The sequence below is a fragment of the Bactrocera latifrons genome, unplaced genomic scaffold (assembly GCF_001853355.1).
Source record: "Bactrocera latifrons isolate USDA-ARS-PBARC rearing strain unplaced genomic scaffold, ASM185335v1 scaffold_27, whole genome shotgun sequence".
In the NCBI taxonomy this organism is placed as follows: domain Eukaryota; kingdom Metazoa; phylum Arthropoda; class Insecta; order Diptera; family Tephritidae; genus Bactrocera; species Bactrocera latifrons.
The window spans coordinates 725536-738368 of record NW_017536296.1 but is presented as its reverse complement, the minus strand read 5'-3'; the positions used below and the strand labels follow the sequence as shown (position 1 = coordinate 738368).

The 12833-nt window shown below is 38.1% G+C and overlaps 4 protein-coding genes across 6 annotated transcripts; 2 read left to right on the top strand and 2 right to left on the bottom strand.

Annotated features, from left to right (window-relative positions):
- Positions 1–7423: 7423 nt before the first annotated feature.
- On the top strand, positions 7424–8749 carry LOC108969897 (transmembrane protein 177). Its single transcript, XM_018934886.1, has 4 exons — positions 7424–7698; positions 7760–7896; positions 7958–8277; positions 8342–8749. The coding sequence occupies exons 1-4, from the start codon at positions 7526–7528 to the stop codon at positions 8681–8683; spliced, it is 972 nt and encodes a 323-aa protein (XP_018790431.1). The 5' UTR covers positions 7424–7525; the 3' UTR covers positions 8684–8749.
- Positions 8736–9313, bottom strand: LOC108969898 (gamma-secretase subunit pen-2). The gene is made up of 3 exons (XM_018934887.1): positions 9174–9313; positions 9007–9111; positions 8736–8943 (listed from the first exon to the last, which is right to left on the bottom strand). The coding sequence occupies exons 1-3, from the start codon at positions 9232–9234 to the stop codon at positions 8804–8806; spliced, it is 306 nt and encodes a 101-aa protein (XP_018790432.1). The 5' UTR covers positions 9235–9313; the 3' UTR covers positions 8736–8803.
- A 299-nt stretch (positions 9314–9612) lies between these two features.
- Positions 9613–11190, top strand: LOC108969895 (otefin). Its single transcript, XM_018934882.1, has 2 exons — positions 9613–10343; positions 10404–11190. The coding sequence occupies exons 1-2, from the start codon at positions 9699–9701 to the stop codon at positions 10965–10967; spliced, it is 1209 nt and encodes a 402-aa protein (XP_018790427.1). The 5' UTR covers positions 9613–9698; the 3' UTR covers positions 10968–11190.
- A 270-nt stretch (positions 11191–11460) lies between these two features.
- LOC108969896 (peptidyl-prolyl cis-trans isomerase-like 3) lies at positions 11461–12602 on the bottom strand. Of its 3 annotated transcripts, none has more exons than XM_018934884.1 (5): positions 12523–12602; positions 12225–12461; positions 12045–12163; positions 11844–11985; positions 11461–11752 (listed from the first exon to the last, which is right to left on the bottom strand). In XM_018934884.1, exons 1-4 carry the CDS (start codon positions 12523–12525, stop codon positions 11859–11861), a joined length of 486 nt encoding a protein of 161 aa, XP_018790429.1. In that variant the 5' UTR covers positions 12526–12602; the 3' UTR covers positions 11461–11752; positions 11844–11858. The 3 variants fall into 3 exon arrangements, with proteins under 3 accessions (XP_018790429.1, XP_018790428.1, XP_018790430.1); XM_018934883.1 differs by having other exon boundaries at positions 11461–11749; XM_018934885.1 differs by having other exon boundaries at positions 11461–11735.
- Between the last annotated feature and the right edge of the window lie 231 nt (positions 12603–12833).

Genomic DNA, 12833 nt, shown 5'->3' with positions numbered 1-12833 from the left:
AAAAAACAAGAAAAATTTCGAAAATTCTTTTATACTTTAAAAGCAATACTAATAATTTACAAATGGTTTATAAAATAAAAATAAATTTAGATTACAAAAAGAAAAATGCAAAAACAATTAATATTTTTTCTTTTTTAATTAACATTAATTATTTCGATTTGATTTCTTTTTAATTTTGGTTTTCTTACAAATTAGAAAATTAAAATATGTTTAAATTTAAACTACAAAAAAAAAATTGCAAAGGAAGTTTAAAAAATCTAAAAAAAATTAGTAATAATGGAAAATTATTAAAATTTAATAATACATTTTTTGAATTCGTAAAAAAAAAAATATTAATAATTTCCCTAAACAGAAAATCATTCACGACTCCAATTCGCATTAATAATTCATACAAACAGACATTTGTGACAAATCCGCAGCACTTAAGTAAAAATCTCCGCGGCTAAAATCAGCGAAAAGCGCCATTAAAATCGGAACATACACCCAAACACAAACGCACAAACACACACACCGCTCATTATAAATCTCCCAATGCACGCTGCCACACTCACACAAACACACGGACATGTGAGCGGCGAGTGCATGTTTGCACACACATAAACATATGTTGTTAAGATCGATGGGATTACGTTGAAAGCGATGCAGGATAGACGTCTCTACCGTAACAATGACAACATAAACAACAACAACAACATAAGCAAAAGCAAAAGCCAAATAGTAAAACGAGAAAAGAAAGCACAACAGACAGCACTGTAACGACAAATGGCGTGTTGCGGATGACAAAAATATTAATGCATTTTCGCACACACATTTGTCGCACAATTAATGCAGTCTTCCAGTGTCGTCTGTCTGTGCGGTTCCAATTCTGTCCGCGTTCTTTATTTCGTTTTAGTTTTAGTTGTTGTTGTTTTTGTCTGTATCCGCGGAATATGCGAGCAGCAAAGGGTTTCTGCGTATGTTGTAGTGACTGTTTGACAGTAATGAATGAGAATGACTGGTCTCATAAGATCTATTTTTTAACTAGGTACCGGTACGCGTCCAAATATCATGGTTAATTTGCTTGAAAAATCAGGATTTCAGGAGTTATATGGACTATTCATCACTTTCCCACATATCAAGGTAATTTGATAAAACTTCTAATCCACTTTTCTCCCGCCCACTGAATGGCATTGAAAGCATAACACCTAGAGATGGTGAACTCGATTCCCTAACCGATGACAATGGAGCGAACGTGCCATTGCCCATTGAAGAAGTTCAAATAGCAATTAGCCGTCTGAAGAGCAACAAAGAGGCGGAGGCTGAAGGATTGCTGGCCTAGCTATTTAAATAAAGTCGGGTCTATGTAACCGGAACCGCCCGGATTTTTACCTGGCCAAGGCCTGTCAACTCGGCAGATTTCGGCCGCTACAAGAACAACAACAATAACATCAGAATTGAATTGTTCTCTGTCCAACCCAAAAAAAAGGGAGACCCCACAATCTGTGCCAACTAGCGTGGGTTAAGCCTTCTCAACATCGCATATAAGGTTCTATCGAGCGTATTGTGTGAAAGATTAAAGCCCACTGTCAACAAACTGATTCGATCTTATCAGTGTGGCTTCAGGCTTGGAAAATCTACAATCGACCAAATTTTCACTATGCGTCAAGTCTTAGAAAAGACCTGTGAAATAAAGATCGAAACACACCACCGCTTCGTTGATTTCAAAGCTGCTTTTGATAGCACAAAAAGGAGCTGAATTTGCAAAACGCAAAACGAATATGGCTGTGTAAACTGCCGTTGATCAACACCAAAAGCTTCGTCAGGGTTGGGATTTACCTCTACGAGACGTTCGATACCAAATGTGGTTTCAGACAAGGCGACTCCCTATCCTGCGACTACTTCAATTGGCTCCTGGAGAAAATAATTCGATCTGTAGAGTTAAATAGAGAAGGTACAATCTTCTACAAGAGTGTACAACTGCTGGCGTACGCCGATGACATCGATATCATAACCATAACAACTGTGCCGTTAGTTTTGCTTTCTCCATGTTGGACAAAGAAGCGAAGCAAATCGATCTGGTAGTGACGCAAGGCAAGATAAAATATCTCCTGTCATCAAACAAACAAACGTCTCTCGACTTGGCTCCCACGTCACTTTTTACAATCATAAAATCGAAGTCTATCTTGAAACCAGTATTAATACCAAGGCAAACGTCGAAATCCAACGCAGACTAATTCTTGCCAACAATCGCTTCGGACTGAGTAGACGGACAAAGACCAAACTCTACAAGTCATTCATCATACCCGTCATGCTACACATATAGTGCAGAGGCATGGATGATGACAACAGCTGATGTGTCGGCGTTACGAGTTTTCGAGAGAAAGGTTCTGCGGAAGAGTTAATTGTAAATCAGTCGATGGAACGAAGAGCTGTACGAGATATAAGACGACATAAACATAGTTCAGCGGCTACGATGGCTAGGTCATGTCGCCCGAATGAACGAAAATACACCAGCTCTAAAAGTTTTCCACGCAGTACCCGCCGAGGAAGCAGAGAAATACCTCCACTCCATTGGAAGGACTAGGTGGAAAAGGTTCGGGGTACATTTGGAATCTTCAATTGGCGCCGAACAGCGTAAGGAGAGGACCGCGTAAGCGTAAGCAATAAAGAAAACTAACTCAATACCGAAACCTGCGCCAGCGATCACTGGGTTCTATTGGCATGACACATTAGTGAACACTTCAACCTCCCCCCCATAAAATCACGCACACAAACGTCTATATGTATGCACACTATGTATGTACATATGTATGTATGTATAGGCGTTCAAAAAGTCTACAGCGTCTCACACACCTTTTTGCCACTTGCCTTCTTGTCACATATGTGCGAGCTTTTATTGTTGTTGGAGAGGAGCAGCACTCAAAATCAGCGCCAAAACCGCTCCACCTCGTCTTTGGGCTCCATATCAGGTAAACTATGTATAAAATACATATATACAAACAATACATGTGTAAATATGTTTGTAGGTATGCATGTGTGTGTATGAAGAGTTATTTGACGGTATGAATGTGGCAAGTTTACTTGTTGGTATGTACAATTGTATGCGCATATTTGCCTGACTTTGGCGCACTATTTGTTATTGTTTTTGTATTTTTGTTGCTGTGATTGTTCACATCGCACTGCAGTTGTTCTTGTTATTGAAGTTAAAAATCTGTTTGTTTGTTTGTTTTTGTTGTTTTTTATCACTTTTAATTCTTCGCGAATAGTTTTTGCCGCGATTGTTGTTGTTGGAATTATTGTTATGCTTAGTCGATTTTACTGCCGCCGCCGCCACGTGGTGGCATTTTGTTATTATTGTTGTTGCTGATGTCTAAAGTGAGTGGCGTTGTCGCATGCTGTATGAAACGCTCGTCCGGTTGCTCCCGTCCTCAACGCTGCCGACCGCGAAACTGCTGTTGCGTCGGTTGTCACTGTGTGTCGTCGTCGTTGTGTTGCCGTCTGCTGCGGTTCAACAAGCGCCAAGCATCTGAACGATGCACTTCAATGTCATATCGGATCACATCTCGTCGTATCGCATCGTTTGCCATAGCGTCCGCTTAGTGTCTTTTGGTGACAGAAGCGCTCGCGCCGGAGGACAAGCGCGGTGTACAGCGCTATAGAATTTAATTATGTATATACAAACATATGTAATATACTATATATACGCGGACGGTCCGATAAGTACTTTGCAGCAGTGTCCGATTAAGCCACTATCGAAATTTCTCTCGAATCGGATTGATAGTTTCGTTTTGGCCGCTAATGAGATTTAGCATGTCCGCGAAGCTTAAATTAATTAAAAAAGTTCGAAATCGTTCGATGATTCCACTCCTTCGTTCACAACCGTTAAAATTGGTTTAACGAGTTCCAATGTTATTTCACAATGGTTCAGTAGCCCCGAAACCGAGGACAACGTGACATCATATGTGAAAACTGCCGATCACCCCGCATTCCAAAGGTTCTGCGTCGTTTCGTGACCGTTGGCGAAATATGGGTGCACAGGTATACAGCAGAGAGCAAGAAATAATCGAAACCATGCACTCAATCTAGCGAATTCGTATCGGCTCTACTAAGCTAAATTATTGTGTGTCTCTCTTACTATGGTAATGGCTCAAAGACCAGCGTCGTGAAAAAATGGCTAGTAGCAATTACCACAACAGCCGGTTCTACGTTCCCGGAATTGACCCATTTTTAATCCGGCCAAGGGTTGTACTTTTGGGAATCGCAGAAATATGGTCGAATTATACAACAACTTTGTCGACTGCCTTTTGTTTCCATACTTGACAAAACGATTCGTTCGAAAAAAGAGTTGAATAAGAAACCATTCCCGCAGTTATCTGCTTGAAACGGAGCCGCCTTCTAGCAGTATCAAGAGAGATATACATACCTCCAGCGAGCAATGAGTCTCCGCATGACTAACGTGCCTTGCGAACCGCACTTAAATAACATACACTGCTTATGGTCCGACCCCGTCTAAACAGCACGTTTCAGTTGGATCTACGTAACCGGAGCGGATCCGGAATTCTATCCAATTTTATGCGTTTCCTCGGCCTGCCGTTTGATGACTTCGACGACAACCAAGTTAAAACTCCAGAAAACGTTTTTTCAGAGGGATCCAGCAAGTTAATTAAAGGACAAGTTCTTGGAACGAAAAGTCGACTTTGTTCAGAAATAAATCGACCTGTTTACAAACATATTTGCTTTATTTTTTATTTAGGCTAAACACACAACAGACCGCTCTCGTATGCTGTACATATGTACCATATATGTATGTATACAATGAAGTGCCCCCATTCGCGTAGTGCAGATTTGTCGCAAACGATGCAAGCGTGTGCGGGCGGAGGTGTTGCACATTTGTCTGTCTGCTTGCCTGTCCGTCCCATTTGTCTAACAATCGACCAGCCGACACTGCCGTGACATAACAATGGTGTTATTTGTACGACTTTGTGGCACGGCGGCGCGTCGTAATCTGCGACAGCGACAGCTCTGCTCGCGATTAATTCGCCCATATGTGCTGCTTTTCGAACGTATGTACATATGTGTGCACGCTTGTATGCTTGTGAGCTTTGTCGCAGCTTACACGTATCTCTTGCGCCTACATTGTGTTGATCTACGTTCCTCTTACCTCTTTATTCTCTTTAATTTGGTTGCAAGTTGTCAGTTTTAGATTGAAGAGGATCAATGAGCAGCGATCTGATCGCCGGTTTGCAAGATTCATTACATAAATATTTGCCGAGAGATGACAAAATTGTTTTCCGTTGTTTTTTTTTTTTTTCTTCGTTTTCTTCTTGCCATTATTGCCATTATGCGGTGTACAAAGGGCGTTCGGTTGGTAGGAATTGATCGGAACAAATTGCAACACTCGTCTTGACTTATGTACTAACATTTCCATTATTTCTTGCTGCTTCTGACTGTCATTTATAGTGGCTGATCTGTGTCATATTTAGTGCATTTTACGCCTTTATTTGGCTCTTTTGATTGATGACGAGAGGACAGACATATTTACTCTTTTTTCCAAGTTTGACAGAATTGATTTTTTAAGGTTTATTTAAAGTAATAATTAAAGAGTTTTAAAAATTAAAAGATGCATATGATTGTATTATGAAATTTTTGCTTTCTCCTTAATATCTTAAAATACCAGCGGCACACTGGACCGCCAGGACTTATGGTACGATGTACTGCTCCGTCGACAGTTAGATTTGCTCTAGCGTCGAATGTTATCTAACCTCCTTTAGGATGGCGAGGATCAGATCAATTGTCATCGAGGTCATCCAACGGTAGGTCCAGGAAACGTGCTATTTCAACAGGGTCGGATCATAGGGAGAGGAGTGTCAGTTATGTCGGGTTAGCAGGGCATGCAAAGAGGTGGTTAGTGTTATACAAGGACTCAATGCACGCTGGACATACATACTATGTCATTGATATGTCAGGGTCGATTCTGGAAAAGTAGGGCTTCAACCTGCTACGGCATCCAGAACGAAGCTGCGCAAGGTTTACTCTCGATTCTAGTGGCAACTCAAGCTCGACATCTGGTCCTTGTTTACACTCCAAGTACGCCATTCACTGAGAAGGAGTCGGTGAAGGTGTTAATGGCTCCACTGGAAATGACGGTCATTGTTTGTTTGAAGTTTGTGCGCCCGAAAGTCTGGTCGGCGTATTGTTTTATATCGTCGACGTAGTTGAGGAAAAACCTCTTGATGCTGCAAGGAGGCGGGGCAATTCACAAAACAGTCAGTTCTGCGTTACCGGAATTGACTCGGATTTTATCTGGACAGGGTCTCTACTTTCGGAGATCTAACTTCGTTTGGATCGGTAAGTTTTTTCGATAGTCTTATCTACATAGACGACAAGGATCCCACCACTTAGAAACATATGTACCTGAAAGTAAACTGGGGAATGTTTTGTGTCGCCCCTGCAACAACAAGAATGACCTCTGACTTTATAAGCAAATCTTTCTAGCCGCCACTGTCTCAATTAAAACTCATCTGTACCTAAGATCGAACTCGCAGTTCTACCGATTCAAAAATTCGTAGCTTTATTTAATATCACAAAGTGGTCAGTCAAGGTTAGCTAAAATAATTTTCGGGTCCATTCCGGTTACTTTGAGCCCACGTAACCAGAATGGACCCTGAAATTATTTTAGCTAACCTTGACTGACCACTTTGCTGAGACAAAGTAATCTTTAGAAAGTTATATATTAATTGAGATTTCCAAAGCATCCTAATCTCTAGTGTGCCTTCCTTCAGTCTCATATAGGCACAGCAAACTGGTAAATACCAGTATACTGCAAGGTGGTATTGAGATATGTGATCCCTATTCCGATACATGGATCCAAGAGCCTTAGTCCTGCGTCTGCAGACTTCTGTGCAATCTAGCACCAAGTGTTCAAGAGTTCCCTGCTTCATGTCGCAGAACCCAGAGTTTGTACAAGAGGTTTGACCCTAACCAAATAGGTGTTTCTCGGGAGGTTCATTACATTTTTAAACTCAATCTGGTTGTAATCACCCATTAGCAACTTTGCCTGGTTCACGCCTTGGAATTGTTGCCAACACTTCTTCTGTCCCTTTGCAACTTAGTTATGGTATGTGGAACAAGCGCAACGGGCCGAAACCGTAAAAAGCGCTGAAGGCATTTAACGCCGTCCACCTCCGATGAAAATTTTGCCATATTAAGCAGCATATAAACGATGTCTTTAGATTTAGAAATCAGAAGAAAAAATGACGATGTAAAATTTGTACCAAATTAAAATAGATTTTCGTCACTGTTTCTTTTAATTAAAAAATAAATAAATATAACTTTTTTTTAAATTATGCAAACCTTTGAAATAAATTATGTATATTTATTTAAGCTGCAAGTGTCCTAATAACTAATAAACACAGCTGCTCTTAACAGATGTTATGCAATTGACAGATTTCTGTAACCTCACAATGAGCTGTCAAATTCCACCATAATAACAAAGATTTGATTTCGATTATTTTAAACAATTAATTTAATTTAAACATAAATCAAAATGAGGAAATCACCTGTCGTAAAGCGTGGCATAATGGGTTTCTTTCAAACACCAATTGGACGAAATGTGGTACTATATGCCACGGGTGCCACCACCTTGGGACTGTTCGTAGTCAATTTTATGCCGCACACAATATGTTTGAAGTACTACAAGGATTTCGTGCAATGCTATCAGTAAGCTACAATAAATTTACTTTTTGCATGTATTCTGATTTTTTTTATATCACTAATAAAGGAATGGTATACCACGTCCGGTGACCGAAAAGGTGAAGGAACGTTTGGAAAAGGCATTGGACGTACTTAAGGTGGAAGCATATGAACGCAAAATTATCAAACCATTCACCGTTTTTGGTTTTGATCTGTTCCAAGCCGGTAAAACTTACAAAATATGCATGCATATACAAAATAAAAAAAAATGTTAAATAATTCGCAGGTTCAACAAAGTATCGTTTTGGCGGTGCGCTAGGTATTCCAGTCAATTATGCATATTCCGACACAAAGGATATAAATCGGCAAGATATACGCTTTCGCGATCAAACTATAGATTGGAACACAGACGCCGGAAAACTTTTGCAAGATGCGATAGTTTTGACTGACGATGAACAACTATTTGGATTGTGTAAATCTGTGCTACAACTGCAAACACATCGAGTTTTATTGAATTCGTTATTTCCAAGCTTTTCATTTCTAACCATGTATACGATTGGTCATTATTTGAATTTACGAATGAACTTGCTTGCAGGACCTTTCAGCGTGAGTTATTCTAATATAATATAAGAACATTGTGAACTTGTAAACAAAACCATATCTGTTTCAGCTGCGACTGGTGATGTATACGATATTGGGATTGTTTGGTGTTGGTAGTTGGTCTTTTATGAAAGACTTCAATCAAGTTCGTTATGACACTGAAATTGACAAGAAATTGTGCAGCTTGGGACCGCAATACGTAGAAGCAGGTGCAAGTTATTACGACAAGCTTTTGAAGAAAAATATGGCACTTCGAGAATTAATTGGTGACGACACATACTCAGCTAGGGGCAACGTGAATTACTTCCTACGACAGAAATCCCTACCATTGACTGTACACAAGTCTTATTTCGAAGAGAAATTGCAGGAGTTACGACAAAAAACACAAGCAACAACAGAAATGCAAAACTAATTCATTTCGATCTATATTAGTGGTTATTTAATTTTAAATATAATATGAGTAAAATAAGAAAGTCAATTTGTTTACATTTTTAATGATTCAAGTACTAAAATGAATTTTACGAAATGTTATTTAAGCAATACCCAGTGGTATAATGAAACTCATTCTATCCGCCATTTCCCCCCATTCGGCACGTTTTGTTTGGAATATAATTATCCAGGTTATAAGTATGACTGACCAAATCAGTGCACCTATCAGCGACGAGATCACAACTAAAATACAATGGTTTATATTAGTGTGTACATATTGCATCCATTTTAAACGTGTAGGCTTACATTTCTTTATTCTTTTTTGCTCTGGGAAAGCAGGTGCGCGAAATGCATCATTAAAAAACCAAAAGACGTTGATCGTCCATAGAAAGGGTAAAAAAGCCAAGCCAGCTGAAGAGTTGAACAAAATTATTTGCTGTTTTAAATATTAAGTTGCTGCAATATTCACGTACCTATGAAATAAGTTCGACAGAGCTGCAGTTTTTTCTCATTTGTTACTTTAGAAATATCCATTTTGTTTGAACGAAAAATTATAAATATACTTGAATTACTATGACGAATAAACAGCTGATAATAAACACAATTCGGCGGGATGCACTGACATGGGAATGCAATAATAATGTTGCCCAATGCGACAAAAATTTTAAGGCAATAGTGTTCTACAAACATTATATGAACTTACATACGTTGTTGGGTACAATATTAAAATGTTATTTTCATTTCAGAAATTAAGTATTATTTTTGAAATAATAAATTAAAAAGTTATTTTCTAAATAGCACCCGCGGCATACATAAAACAATAAACTGTTCTACGAAATTAAAAATAAAAAACAAAAACAAAGATACGGCAACCGTGTTCAATCATTTTGCAGATTTGGTGTTTGATTGGTCCGCAACGGCGTTGTTGAAATATTTAAACGCGCAAATTGTAGCGAACATTTCGAAAGGTGATCGGGACGATTTAAAAGCGCGTAAAAATGTCTGAAATTGATAATTTAGAGTCCTTGAGCAATGCAGATTTGCGCAAACAGTGCATTAAACATGGTTTACCAAACGTTCCGATTACAGATTCCAGTCGAAATATACTTATAAAAAAATTACGCGCTTCGCTATCGGGCTCGCCAGCTTCACAAACAAAGAAAACCCCACGCCGCGAAACTATTCACGTTGTAAAAACAACTGAGGCGGCAATCGAGACTAAAGAAGTGAAAGCTGAACCAGAACGGCGTACACCAAGTAGAGGAGCGAATAGACGTACATTCGCCGGAACACCAACATTTGACTCGCAGAAACCAAGTGAAAATCAACCGTCAGAAAATCTTACGCCAGCTCCTATTGGAACACGTCGACGATCAACTCGCGATCAAGAAATCGCACCTTCGCAAAAGGAGCAAAAATCAACTAAAACCTATAATCCTGTAGTAATACTAGAAAGCGATGAAGAGGATCAAGATTTATTATTGGCTGCTGAGCAAGTGGAACAAAGGTCAAAACCATCGATGGCTCGAGAAGAAGCTAATGTGCGTTCGCGTTCATCACGTTCGGTCTCTTTATCGAAAACGGGTGTAGTTACTACGTCATTAAATCAACCAACAGTTCAGCCAATTGCTGAAGTACCACAGGTATATAATATTATGCGTTAATATGGACTAAAATTGATTAATTATATTTATTTTATATAGATTCCAATACGGCGGGAAGTAACTGAAAGCATATCACACGAAATATATAAGCCACAAATAAGTGCCAACAGTGGTCGCTTCAGCTTGCATCCTAACTTAATGCAACCAAATATTGGAGTTGGACTAAACAAAGATAGAGATGTACCAAAGACACTGCACTCACGTTACAGTACAAACACGCTAAGTAGTGGATTATACTCCTCGAAGCCTACATATCTGTACACTGAACAAAGTGATGATAACGAGGAAGCAGAGGGTTATGAAACTCCATTTCTGAGCAGTTTTGCCCGAAACTTGGAACGTATTAAAACAGATGGGGTGGTTTTAAATAAACCCAGCTCTATTGGAGGCACTGATATAAGCAGAGAATACGTATCACCACGGCCTGTACAACCTTCAAGGCGATATGAAATTTCAGGACGTCGTCCGACTAAAGTCTCTGTAACCGACTCATTCCGTCAGTTATTGATCGCTTTAGATCGAAAATATAACTTGAGACTTTATTTAGTGCTTGTAACAGTATTTTTGATAATGGCTTTTATATTTGTTATGGTGTATCAGTAAGATTTATGTCAACTATTGTTAAAAAATATTTATGTAAAAGCATTTTAAGTTAGTTTTCTGTTCTAATTTATATTGAAACTCGAAAAAATTGTATTTTTTAAAAGTCTCGTAGTAGATGTTTGTATGTAATGTGGTTTTAAACGTGTAAACTTTTGACATTCAGACTAATAGAAATAAAATATATTCAAGTGAAAGTGAAAAATAAAAATATATAGAACCTTTATGTTGTTTTATATCATAATAATATTGGAAACTTAGATTTTATATAATGGACAGACTAGGTTTAAGGGTTCGTAGAAGGGCTTATATTAAGGCATCGAGCAGCGAAATTACTGATAAAATTTGCAACCTTGATTAAAGCAATTACAAAAGATTTGCACATACATATTTAGTTGCATAAAATTATGGAAACTTTTTTCTAGTTGGTTTTATAATGAAATATTCCGCCATAATAAATATGTTTTCGACTTTACTAAAGCATAAAATAAATGTTATACCTGTTGGCAGAATCAAGAAAAAATTAACAAAATCCCGTTATGGCTAACGCCGTTACACGCCACTTGATGCCTTAATATCTACGCATTTAAAATATAGTAGCTGAAAAGGCATGGTTCAAAATATTTGGGATAAATAAGTAAAATTGTTATATTTTTTTTTTTTTTTTTTTTGATTTAGAACAAATCTTTAATACTTTTTCGTCGGAAGGAATTCTTAAACTGAGTTGGTGCGCCAGCATAGAGTTCATGTTCGTCTCATATTTTAAATATTCTGTAAGATTTGCACTACTTATATTTCCAAATTGGCAACAAAGTAACGCATTTTGTAATTTATATGTGGAGATTAAAAAAATAATAAATAAAGAAAATTAATACTAACCTCCCTAGCTAGGCCTCATCCAGCTATGGGATTTGCATGTATTGTAACACTGTTGATTTTTTTCTCAATATGCGGACGATAAGTTTTGGGATTTACTGGCAGTTTTTCTAACTCGTCTAATGCGTCGAAACCATCAATTACTCTATTTAAAATTATCCGTTAATTATAAAAGCATAGATATTTTTCAATTTCTTTGCCAACCTTCCAAAAAGTGTATACTTGAGGTCTAAATTGGGTTGTGCTGCATAGGTTATAAAAAATTGGCTGGCATTCGCATTGGGGCCATTATTTGCCATGGAAACCATACCGCGATCAGAGTGCTGAAAATATGACGTTAACGGGTTTTTGTTTTTGAAAAAAATTTAAACAAATTTAAATTACCTTTAGTGTGTCTTTGAACTCATCTTCAAATTTAGTACCCCAAATAGATTTGCCATTTTTACCGGTATTTGTAGGATCACCTGTCTGTACTATAAAACCTTTTATATTGCGAATGAAAGCGCAGCCATTGTAATATTCGCTGGCACATAGCGCCAAAAAATTTTGGCAGGCTTTTGGACAATCCTCACAAAAGAGCTCAATTTTGATGTCACCCACATCTGTATGTAATGTTACCGACTGTGATCAATTAAATAAATAAAATAAATAAATTTATATGACAACAAAATATTCTCCATACCATATTTAAGACTAGTATATGTGAAATTTGTCCGCGAGCGCCAACAAACAACAGCCAAACCGGCGTTCGTAGAAAATGAGCTAAACAGCTGTTTAGTGTTACCGTATAGTTCAAAACGGATGATTGCGTGAATTATGGCTCTCAAACTTTTTCTAGTTAGAAGTGCGGCATTTGGCAGAGAACGTTTAATATAGAGAAGGTTCAGAGAACGTTTAATATGTACACATAATTCCATCCATATGCGAATATGTGCGTCGAATTGGTCTTTAAAATGTTATCAAAACCTCTAAAGCCCAATATATACATACATA

Coding starts and splice junctions, on each gene's coding strand:
- LOC108969895 (XM_018934882.1), top strand. CDS start 9,699: ATGTCTGAAATTGATAATTTAGAGTCCTTGAGCAATGCAGATTTGCGC. Junction 10,344..10,403: donor CAATTGCTGAAGTACCACAG/GTATATAATATT, acceptor TATTTTATATAG/ATTCCAATACGGCGGGAAGT.
- LOC108969898 (XM_018934887.1), bottom strand. CDS start 9,234: ATGGATATTTCTAAAGTAACAAATGAGAAAAAACTGCAGCTCTGTCGA. Junction 9,112..9,173: donor CTGTCGAACTTATTTCATAG/GTACGTGAATAT, acceptor TCAACTCTTCAG/CTGGCTTGGCTTTTTTACCC. Junction 8,944..9,006: donor GCAAAAAAGAATAAAGAAAT/GTAAGCCTACAC, acceptor ATTGTATTTTAG/TTGTGATCTCGTCGCTGATA.
- LOC108969896 (XM_018934884.1), bottom strand. Junction 12,164..12,224: donor AGTTCAAAGACACACTAAAG/GTAATTTAAATT, acceptor TCATATTTTCAG/CACTCTGATCGCGGTATGGT. Junction 11,986..12,044: donor AAGTATACACTTTTTGGAAG/GTTGGCAAAGAA, acceptor AATTTTAAATAG/AGTAATTGATGGTTTCGACG.
- LOC108969897 (XM_018934886.1), top strand. CDS start 7,526: ATGAGGAAATCACCTGTCGTAAAGCGTGGCATAATGGGTTTCTTTCAA. Junction 7,699..7,759: donor GATTTCGTGCAATGCTATCA/GTAAGCTACAAT, acceptor TCACTAATAAAG/GAATGGTATACCACGTCCGG. Junction 7,897..7,957: donor TTTTGATCTGTTCCAAGCCG/GTAAAACTTACA, acceptor AATAATTCGCAG/GTTCAACAAAGTATCGTTTT.